We start from the raw sequence: 12,024 nt of genomic DNA, 5'->3' as shown, positions 1-12,024 counted from the left end.
TGTTCTGACTTATGGAATCCTGAGGGCGAGGTGAGAAAGACACAGCATGCAAGTAAAAATTAGCTTGAGGGGAAAAACCAAACAAAAAACAGTAGACACCTACGCTCCAGTCCAGGGTGGCCCTAGGCTCCTTCGCTGGACCGTTAGCCACAGGAAGGCCGAGAGGATGTGCAGGCGCCAGATGCTGGAGGCCCGTCCGGGAGATGGCTTTCCTGTAGCAAGAAAATAAATTCATAAATAAATGTATTCATATATAAGGACACACCAACATGAGAATCTTTTGCAGAGCTCATAGCTCCTTGTGGGGCAGGAACTGTATCCGAGTGATCCGAGTGATTCGCTAATGTCTGATATTCTGTAGGACTGTGCGGAGACACACCTCTGCTGGAATTAGAGAGGGGCAACTCTCCCAAGATCAGGACATTCGAGGCAGCTGCTTTGTATGGGCTACAGGGCCAGACACTAAAAGCCCAGCTTCTTTTCAGGGTGTAGGGTGAGAGGGGAGCCTCTCCACTTACAGAAATGGATGTGGGGTGGATACTTGTAGTACTTGGAAAGAAACTAATGTTGGTAGAGAGGAAATATAAACAAAGTCCTCTCCGGTAAGCCCGCTGCCCAGAACAGCGCTGTTCCGGCTGATTACCAATGGGAGTTTCTTCTTCCCCCCTTCCCCTCAGAGCATCCTCCTTCTCCATGCAGAGGACCACTGTCCATGGAGCTGAAAGCTCTCGGTGTGTGAAAAGGCCGATTTGCATCTGCCAAGGAAGAGCCCATGTTTCTTCAGGACCCCTCAACACAGGCGAGAGGACCCACAGCAAGAGAAGCAGAGGGAAGCCACAAGGGAACAAATACTGTGAACGCCTCCTCCCCCCACGCAGTGCCTCGGAGGGGAAAGGTGCTTACACTTTTTATTTTTATAGGAGCAGAAAGGGGAAAGTGTGTTACACCATAAAGGGCAGCTGGCCTCTCTGCATGTTCACTGACCTATCAGACTCCATCCAGTAATGGAATTGGGGAGAGTAGGAAAGACCAGGAGTTCTCCACACCCAAGGGTGGACATATGCCACCACTGGCCTCTGTGTGTGTCAGAACTCAACAGGTATCTGTCTGGCTCTCTGTTTCTTTTAGGGTCTCTTGGAGTCCTCACCAGGAAGTTCCAGGAATAGGTCTTCGGCAGTTGGAAATTATTACAACAAGATTGCTGGCAATTTTTTCCAATGCTCCAGCAGGATGCAGGGAACACATTTGACCTATATATTCCCCAAACTTATCACAAGGACAGAAGCCTTGAAGGAAGATAGGTAATTAACAACACCAGTTTTGGTATCTCAAATCAAAGTAGATGCCACAGCCTCAAGTCATATTCTTAGGAAAGGAACAGTGGCAAGGTGTGGTGACATGGGCCTGGAATCCAGCAAAGCTAAGGACACAGTGCAGGAGAATCTGAAGACAGAAAGTTCAAGGCTATCCTAGGATGCACAGCAACACTCTGACTTGGAAAATAAAAGGTAAGTAGACATTTGAAGGTGCTGAGATAGTCTAACATGACGTAAGAAACAAAGAGGTGAAGAGAGAAGACTGAGAATCTTCTAGAGCAATCCTTTGCTCTCACGTTGAATGACTTTCTATGGCATGTCTCTTAGGGTTTTTTCTCTAGATTCGAAGCCCCACCACCACCATCAATGCTAAACCAGTTTTCACCATTAAGAAAAACATATTTTTGTGAATTCAGGAACTACAGTTTCCACCTTTGGGTCTAAATCTAAGTGTTTAAAAAATACAGCAGCAATAGGTTGAGGCAGGAGGATTATAATTTCAAGGCCTGCCTGGGCTACATAGCAAGTTTGAGGATAGCCTGGGCAACTTAGCAAGACTTAGATAAAAGAGAAACTATGTGTGAAAGTGCCTGGTTGAAATATTATTTTGGGCTTGGGGGAAAAGGAAGGAGGGAGAGAAGGAAGGGAGGAAAGGAGGGATAGAGGGAAGGAGGGAGGGAAGAAAGGAAGGAGGGAGGAAATGAAAATCAACCTTGGGTTTAGGCTTGATACACACACACACACACCACTAATACCCAAGCACAAAGTCCTTGCTGACGGCAGAAGAACTCTTAAATTTTAGATGAATGAGATAAAAGCAAGTCTTCCAGAGTTTAACATTTCAGAGAGCTGTGATTAGAAAAAAGAAGAGAGAGAGGAAAAGAGGTGGAAGGAGGAGGAAAAGGACGAGGAAGAGAGAAATAAAGAGCAAATGAGCTCAGCTTCCTGGCAACTGTGGACTGTGACAGCCAAACTTTCATCACCCTTCATAACTAGGAACCACTCCTGACCTGTTGTAGTGGAGCGGCGGGCTGCGTCCCGCCACCCGGCTAGCTTTACCCAAAATAATTACACGGAAACTGTATTCTTTTAAACACTGCCTGGCCCATTAGTTCCAGCCTCTTATTGGCTAGCTCTTACATATTGATCTAACCCATTTCTTTTTTTTTTCTTTTTATTGTTTATTTATTTATTAAAGATTTCTGCCTTCTCCCCGCCACCATCTCCCATTTCCCTCCCCTTCCCCCATCAAGTCCCCGTCCCTCATCATCCCTGAGAGTAATCCGGGTTCCCTGCCCTGTGGGAAGTCCAAGGACCACCCACCTCCATTCAGGTCTAGTAAGGTGAGCATCCAAACTGCCTAGGCTCCCACAAATCCAGTACGTGCAGTAGGATCAAAAACCCATCGCCATTGTTCTTGAGTTCTCAGTAGTCCTCATTGTCCATTATGTTCAGCAAGTCCGGTTTTATCCCATGCTTTTTTCAGACCCAGGCCAGCTGGCCTTGGTGAGTTCCTGATCTAACCCATTTCTAATATTCTGTGTAGCACCACGAGCTGGCTTACCAAGAAAGATCTTAACCTGAGTCTCTCTGGAGTACGAGAATCATGGCGACTGCCTGACTCGGCTTTTTTCTCCCAGCATTCTATTCTGTTTACTCCACCCACCTAAGGGTTGGCCTATCAAATGGGCCTAGGCAGTTTCTTTATTAATTAACCAATGAAAGCAACAGATTAGAAGGAAATCACTCCCACATCACTGACCCAGCAGCAAACTACCCAAACCACTGACTCAGGAGGCAAGGCAGCCACACAATACAGAACATTTACAGCCCTTGAGAGCTCAACATGGTACTTCACTGGGACTCCAGTTGTATCAGACCCTTTTCCAGCCTGTGCACAGAAGCAACTATGTCTTTTGATTAATTCTCATTTATTCCTCAGCATGGACACAAATGTAAGGTTGAATTTGTAACATTAACAGAAGAAAGTAGTGTGTGTGTGTGTGTGTGTGTTGCACGTTACAAACAGTAATTAGAAGGGAAAATGAATAAGAGGCATTGAGGGTAGCTCTAGTCTATGAGCAAAAGTGCATCTTAGAAAAGTAAATATAAGAAACACAGAAAAATCATAATTAGAAAATATTGGAGCATGGAAAGGCACTTCTGATTTCAGCTCCACTCTTCTAAATAGCAGAAAATCATTTTTTAACAGTTCATACATGAATGAACATTTGCCTTTAAAGAGTAGAAGAATCTCATTATATCTGAGACCTCAACTAAAGCCAGTGTTAGTTTTCTATTTACATCCATCATGGTGGCGGGAGATGACAGGAAATTCTAGCAAAACTTGGTGGAACTTGATGGAAGGGGTGAGGGCCGTAGTTTTATGTGACAATTCGCTCCAATAAAACAATAAATGGGGGTTCAACTTTTTGTCTTTCTTTCAGCTCAGAATCTTCCTGAATGCACAGACTGTGAAGTGTGAAATGCCAACAATTCTATTAACTTCACAGCGTCACTTTGTGGGGAGTGAGTATTCTCACAAGAGCATGTCTGAAAAGAACTGTGATATTAACTGTGAAATAAATATGAAAAGAAAATACTTCATAATGTGTTTTCCAGAGCATAAAGTCACAGTTAATGTCAATTACCTGACATGAAAGACTGCTAACACATTTCAAGTACAAAAGCCATCTTACATCTTAAATAGCTTCCTATTATTCTCTTCCCTTCATTCGGGAAGACTATAAACTCCTAAAGGACAGGGTTCCATTCATCCACTAATACTGTTACATCTAGCCCAGGGGTAGAGTCTGCAAATATTCAATAAATGCTTTCTGAATTAATGAATGAACTTGACCAAGAAGCTAAGCAAAACCAGCTTGCTGATTAGATCAGGGCTTGAGAAATCCAATTAGGATGATTTGAATAGCGTCCCAGGCTTTATACTTCCGAGATGCTCTTTGCTGAGAGGGCCCAAAGTCCTTTAATGCAGCTCTTTGAAAATAAATGCAGCTGGGCATGGTGGCACGTGCCAGGGTTCCAATCCCAGCATTCAGAAGGCCAAGGAACAGCTGGGAGGGCAGTATGCTCAAGGCCAACTTGGACTGCATACATAGGGAGATTCTCTAAACACCAAAAGGTAGATAGATAGATAGATAGATAGATAGATAGATAGATAGATAGATAGATAGATAGATGATAGATAAAAGATAGATAAATAGATAATAGATAGATGATAGACAGACAGATGATAAATAGATAGGAGATAGATAGATAGATAGATAGATAGATAGATAGATAGATAGATAGATAGATAGACAGATAGATAGATAGATAGATAGATGCAAATGAAATAGACTCCAGTTTTGATAAATTTAGGGAGCACTAGGCCTGAGAGCGCATGCTTATAAATCTAGCATTGGAGAGGCAGAAGCAGGAGGATCACCAAGTCAAGGTTTTCCATGGCCTGGACCAAGCCATCTCAAGAGAAAAAAAAAGAGAGAAAGAAAGCAAGGGTAGAAGGAAAGGTGGAAGAGAGGAAGGCAGGGAAGGAAGGAGAGAATCAAAAAACTAAAGAACCAAGAGAAAAAGACAATCTAACCTTGGAGACAACAAATCAGCTCATCTTCCTGGTATGACCACTAAATAGCATTTCATTGTTCTATTCATAAAGGACATATTGTGACAGTATTAATGTTTTTAGGTCTCACCATGCACCACTGGTTAGCTGGCTGGCCTGAGCGTACTATGTAGAACAGGCTGACCTCACACTCACAGAAATCCTCCTGTCCCTGTCTCCCAAGTACTGGGATTAAAGGCCTGAGTTAAGGGTATTAACTTTTTATACTGTGCTCAACTAAAGACACACGTAGCATAAATACTTTTTAAAAACAAAATGTGAAGTCTCACAAGACTGATTATCCAGCATGGTACCCTCTCGGGGTCCATTTCTAAATTTCAATCTTCTCCCATCTCAACTTTATATGGCTCCTAAATTCAAGCCGTCCACACATGAGCCACCATTCTCTGTGGGGTCTAATCCATGAGGATGAGATGGAGCTCCTATACACCAAGTGGGAAAATGCCAGAAAATGGAGATTGCAGTTTGGCCAGGACCTCTAAAGACTGAAAAGAGATACTGAGGCATTCATCTCAACATTCTAGAGAGGCGCCAGCTATCTAAAAGGTTACTCTGTTTCCTGATTGTACTCCCCAAGTACCTGGGGGGGGTGGGGTCTGGTCTGGCACTGCAACTCAGGGGTAGAGTACTTGACCAGTATGGGAGGCTCTGAGTTCAATACCCAGTATCTGAAATACACACAAAAGAGACATGCTATTCAGTGTGTGTGTGTGTGTGTGCATGTGTATATGTGCGTGTGGATGTGTGTGTGTGTTGGTGTGTTTTCCCTATGTCACGGAGACCTTATTTACTTTTATCCAGGGCAACCCATACTGCTTTTTAGTTGATCTAAACAGCCTGAAATGCTAATTGTCCACACAGTGAGAACCAATTCCAAGCCCCACATAAATGTAAATATCCCACCTGTGATTTATGTAGTGGAACAAACTGTGTATGACTTGCTCCAAAGTCTTATTCTTCATTGCATATGAATTCAAAGTAGATTTTGGCAATTTTAAATGTGTCTCAACACATTTCAAGGATATAATTATTATTGAAACAAAGGTTGAGTTTAGGCCCCTAAGGTGTGTTAAGTCAATCAGAAAATCACTTTAGGATTGAATCTTCAGAACCATACACCCATGGAATCCGAACTTTATTATTCTGTGGTGATTTCTTCCAAAACAGCAAGAAAGGGATCCTGAACAACTGGCCACAATGAGTTTGAGTTGGTGCCTTTAAAAGTTTTTCAGGAGACTAGAACACAGCTCAGGGGTAGAATGAACACAGACCTAGCATGTGTTGGGCCACAGATTCAGTCATCAGCACAAGGAGGAGGAAGAGGAGGAAACAAAATAAATGAGCTTCTTAGCATTTCTAATGCGTCCCCAAGCTGAGCACCCCGTCACAAAGCTGGGCAACCTCTCACTACTTGCCTGCTAAAGTGACTAAGCCTATGCTCCTCTTCATTCTACATTTTCTATATAGAACTCTCTATATTCACTCACATATTCATTCATCCGACATGTATTTATTGAGCATCTATTTTATGCTCAGAGCACTGTCCTAGATGTGTAGATTCATGAATGAATAAAACTGTCATAAGTTGCTGCCTGCGCAAAGCTCACAAACCATATTTTAACACACACTGAATCGTTTTACATATCTTACGGATCCCTTACAACAGCGAGGCAGGGACTTTCATTATCCCTAGCTTGGGGTAAGAGTGGTTAAGCTACCTGCCCAAGGTCACATGCACAAAAGGAGAGCCAAATGAATGTGAACCAGGGAATTTAAAACCTTGCTGTGAACGCTTTATCCTGTTAGACAATCCCACACTTGCTTGGCCCTGAGAGCACACATATACACATATTCATCCCAAATGACATACTATAGAACTAGTGTCGTCTATACTTGCCTCTAAGTTGTCTTAATTATGGCTTATGGGTACAAGCGTCAACAAATAAGAGGGGGGGTATGTTTGAGAGGAATTAGAATGCAGAGATTAAGAACAGAACTTGGAGGAATACGAGAGATGAACAACTAACATAGACGAACACTAACATAGATCAGTCCCGTACTTAGCACTCATCAGAATAGCTGCTGCCTGCCGCAGATGGGGACCAACATGGAGACCCACAGAGGGCAATCTGCAAAGAGTGAAATTTGTGGTCAGTCTAAAGGGAATCTCATCATCAAAACCCTCCCTCAAGGCTCATGGATCTATGTGGAAGAAGGGATGATGGAAAGATTATGAGTCAGAACTGGTGGAGAATTCTGAGGATACAGGTAATCCAGACATAATGGGATGGATAAACATGAACACACAGGGACTGTGTCAGCACACACAAGACCCGCACAAATTCAAACCAGACAAAATCCCAGCAGTAAGACGGGTAGGTGGACACCAAGTCCCACTCCTGACCAGGAAGATATTTGCAACTGACACCTGCTGGGAAAGGGAAAACTGGTTTTCTCCAGTGTATTAATGGACTGTTACTCCACACATCAACTGCACTCCAGGGTAGAAATGGCTGACTAACACAAAACAAACTCCATTTTCTTGTGTACTTTCTTTGTTGATTTTTGACTTATTGGATGTTTATTCTAATTTTTGTTTTCTGTTTTTTGAGATTTTTTTGTTTGTTTGTTTCTGGGGGGGGAAAGAGAGAGAAGTGGGGAAGAGAGAGAACATGAAATTGAGTAGATAGGTAGGAAGGCTCTGGGAGGAGCTGAAAGAGGAAAAGAATACGATCAAAATAAATGAGCATTTTTAAAGAAAAAGTGTAAAAAAACGCAAATAATATTTTGAAAGCAAAAAGATGACAATTACCTTGCCAGCAGGCAAATCTTAACTTTTTTAAGCTTTAACTTTCATATATACATATATATTCACATATATAGTGTGTATATGTATATACACACATACTAAAACAGTCACGGTCGAGTCAGAGAAGAGTGCAGAGAAATATTTTTGTTGCAGAATGCTAGGCACACACTATTGTTACTGGCATTATTACGCATTCACCATTCTCAGCATCTAGCCACAAAAAGGCACATGATGATCTCTGGATAACATGCTCTGTATGGTGTTTTCAAATATTCTAACTCTCCTGAACACTTCCACGCCTGCAGAAGAGAGCCGACAGGCTCCCACTACATGAAGGGAGTTCAAAGACAGCTATTCAAGTGGAAGTTTCTGCTGGTCCGAGAGTGCCTCTCTAGTTGCCTGCCGAATCCTCCCTCTGCCCTGAGCTGCCTGCCTTGCTCAGGCACTCTGCTCCCCTCAGACTAACTCAACCCTGCAGAAGCAAACATGCAAAACAAATGCTACAGGATTTATTTATTGTGCTGTCTTCATGGGAACACAGCAGCAAAAAGATGGGTTTAATTTATAATGATGGACTCACTATTAAATGCAAGCCAGTCTGCTAGGCAATAATTATTTACAATGAAGATCTCATCATATACACATCCATGAAGCGACATCGGCATGACGGAGGCTGTGATAAACATCCCCATAAAACAAAGATTTCTTAGCTTAAATCCTCCCAGGAATCAATAATCTTTTCTCTTTAGGGAATTATTTGAAGAAAGCAAAGTTATCCTCTGGGATAGCAAACAAACAGTGATACAATGGGCTGGGTTGTGTCCCCAAACTCCAGTTTCTTGTATAGAAGTCCTAGTATGCAATACTTCAGAATATGGCCTTATTTGAAGGTTGGGACTTTAAAGGGGTACTGAGTTAAAGTGTGGTCATCATAATGGACACCTGATGGACAGGAACTGGTGTCATCATGAAAAGTGGAAATATGGATATAGACACACACTTGAAGAAAAGACTACATGAAGACAAGGGACAAGATGGAGGTGGTGTGGTTCCAAACCAAGGATGGTTATAGATGACCAGCAGATGGCCAGTGGCTGGGAGAGGGTCTCAGAGCAGATTCTCCCTCACAGTCTCAGCATGTTGGACTCGGGTGTAGAGCGAGTTTCTATTGTTGGAGCTGCTCAGCTTGTGTAACTTAGTTATGGGAGCCCAAGCAAACCCTCATCCTTCAAAACGAGACCCCAACTTGGAGTGAGCACAGTGAGGCTGGTGAACTTCAGATCCCTGACTTGTCTTTCTCCATTGCCCCATGAAACTTCTGGTATGATATTTTCATAATTCTACCCTTAGAAAACAATGATACTTAAAGACAGAGACTTTCTAAAGAAAGCCCAAGGGCAAAAACATCTTTCTCATGCAAATGAGAAAATCGGATAAAGTTTTAAATAACTCATTAATGAAGGAAGGAAGGAATAGATTGGATGCAAAGTCAATACAGGGATAAGAAACTCAAAATTCTAAAAGGAAAGAAAGAGATCCCCGAAGAGAATAAGATAGAAGTGATAGTCGATTACTGTGTCCATATTTAAAAGATTACAATTGGGGAGACTTGTAAAATGCTTGTCATACAAACATAAAGACCTTTTCATGGATCTCCAGCACAACCATAAACACCAGGTAACAGCAATGTATGCCCGATGTAAGATAATGCTCTTGTTCACAGCCAAGATTTGTCACTCAAATTGATTCAATAAAATGCTGATTGGCCTGTAGCCAGGCAAGAAGTATAAATGGGGTATAGTGAACCCCACTACCTGTAGGAAGTAACCCAAAGGATACTCAGGGAATGAAACCTGGCAGATGGATGTGTTCCATTTTGTAAAATTTGGAAAACTAAAATGTATACACCACACCATTGATGAGCAACTGCTTTGAGCTCAGAAAAGGCTGATTCAGTAATCACACATTTGCTAGAAGTTATGGCCATCATGGGTATACCTGCACAAGTAAGGTCAGACAATGCTCCAGCATATGTCTCTAAGAAAATTAAACAGGTTTTTACTTATTAGAATATAAAGCATATTACAGGTATTCCACACACTCATACAAGCCAGGCAGTTATAGAAATATTAAATCAAACTCTAATAAACAGAAAGGGATAATAAATACCCCCAGAAATAGATTGCAAAATGTTTTGTTAACTTTGAATTTTCTAAATGCTAATGAGAAAGGAACAATAGCTTTGGAGAGATATTGGATAGTAGAAAAAAAAGCTATGAAATTAAATCAGTCAATATACTTTAAAGATGTAGCGACCTCAGAACAGAAACCAGGACATGTATTACATTGGGAAAGGGGTTTTGCTTTTGTTTCCACAGGAAAAGAAAAGTTATGGATATTATCAAAATTGATAAAAATTTGATTTGAACAAAAGACACCTCTTAATTAGAAGGAATGATAGTTCATCAAACTGCATGTTTTTTTTCATCTAAACACATGTATAAAACTAACAAATGCCTTTCATTTGGTCGAATATAACTTGCCAAAAGAGAATCTCCCCAAAATTAGGGTTGGGGAAGGGTTTTACTTCTGTCTTTTCAGGAGAATAAAGGTATCCAGCTAAGGAATCTGAAGATCACTGTACAAATGGACTTCTGAAGAAAAATAACAAATCACCCAGAAAAAAAAAATGTCTCAAAAAAAGAGTAAATTGGCCTATTGGTATATCACATTCCAGCATAAAACCATAAATAAATATAAGTGGCAGGGTTTGTAGTTAAATTCAGAGACTCACCTACCTGTTTTCAGTCAAGCCTTAGACACAGCAGCTAAGCAGACAGTCTTAGCACTCTTGTAGCTAGAAGGAACACTGGAAGTGTAGAGCGACTGAAGAGGACACTCAGCATCACCCTCTGGCTCTACAAACACATGCACATGTGCATACACACATATACACCACACACACATGCACACACAGACACAAATACACACACACACAAATTTAAAAAGAGATTACACCTTCTATGGTGTTAGCTGCCCTTTTACTGAAGAAAAGAAACATCTTAACTTTGTACAAGTCAACTGTTAAATTTATAGGAACAAGATCATCAGCCACTCTATCTGTTTCCAGTTAATAATCAAATATACAGAGACAACAAAACCACCACCCACAGAGTATGAGATGAGAGTCAATTACTGAATAGCAAGGTTTTATTTTTATTGAGGCTAATTAGAATAAAGCTGGATCCAAACAGTATTTTTTTAAAAAAAACAAGCAATATCCATTTTCCCAGTGCCATAATGTGTGGTAATTTCATTCTCACAACTCATGGTGCCAACTATGACTTGGAATTCCTGGAATAGCTTTATGACCATCTCAAATATCCTGAACAATTTCTTGAAATAAAATCTTCTTCTTTCCAAAGAATAATTTATTGGCCATCAGGAGTGCACTGGGAATTCTTGTAATCATATTCTCCTGGGTCAAATCGACTTTGAGACAGAGAATTTCAAGTTTCCTGTAGAATCTCTATCAGGAAGACTGGCAAAGGGAGGAGCTGAATTAAGCTTTGGTGGAACAGCAGTTGAGGTCACCTCACCTGAGGAGCTGGTGACAAGCCAGTCCTTCAGAATTGGCACAATCTGAGGTAGAGACATTGTCTTTGAACTGCCACAACCACTGTTTGAACTTGGACAGCTCCTGAGGAAGAATTCATGATAAGCAAGAGATTCTCTTATGCCTAGGACTCAGCTGTTTAAGAAAGATATCCAAAATTGAAAATATGTAGAAGAAAAACATTAGCCTGGGAACATAAGCCATTTGAGACTATAGAAATTTTGGAGGGGATTTAAATCCATAAAGTTGTTCCCAGGAAAATGACTGCTCCAGCTGTTGTTTATAAAATACCCTGATGAAATGCAACTTAAAGGATTAGAGAATTTATTAAGTTTACCATGTCAGGTAACAGCAAATTATATCAAGGAAGCCACAGTGGCAGGAGCTTGATGAGTGTAGGGATGCTCACTTGTTGATTTAGTCTCAGCTACATGCCTCCACTCTCACATGGTCCAAGATCAAGCCAGGGAATGGTGCCACCCACAGCGGGCTTTATCTTTCTCTCTCAATTAACTTTACTAAGAATATCCTCCATGAACATGTCCGTGGGTCAACCCAATGCAGACAATCCTCCATTGAGGCTCTCTTCCCAGGAGACTGCAGGGTGTATCAAGTTGACAAAGCCAACCAATCAGCATAA

At 41.4% G+C, this 12,024-nt stretch overlaps 1 protein-coding gene across 5 annotated transcripts in view; it reads right to left on the bottom strand.

Moving 5' to 3' along the window:
* The window catches only part of Dgki (diacylglycerol kinase iota), a 459,452-nt gene that overhangs the window by 308,683 nt on the left and 138,745 nt on the right, over positions 1–12,024 (bottom strand). For all 5 annotated transcript variants that reach the window (XM_057763104.1, XM_057763127.1, XM_057763112.1 and 2 more), the window contains exon 2: positions 104–212. In XM_057763104.1, the coding sequence (XP_057619087.1) occupies positions 104–212 (109 nt within the window). The remainder of the gene's footprint in view (positions 1–103; positions 213–12,024) is intronic.

Source organism: Chionomys nivalis, chromosome 1, assembly GCF_950005125.1.
Source record: "Chionomys nivalis chromosome 1, mChiNiv1.1, whole genome shotgun sequence".
NCBI classification, from domain to species: Eukaryota; Metazoa; Chordata; class Mammalia; order Rodentia; family Cricetidae; genus Chionomys; species Chionomys nivalis.
Note: the sequence above shows the minus strand (reverse complement) of the source record. Positions and strands in the feature narration are given on the sequence as shown.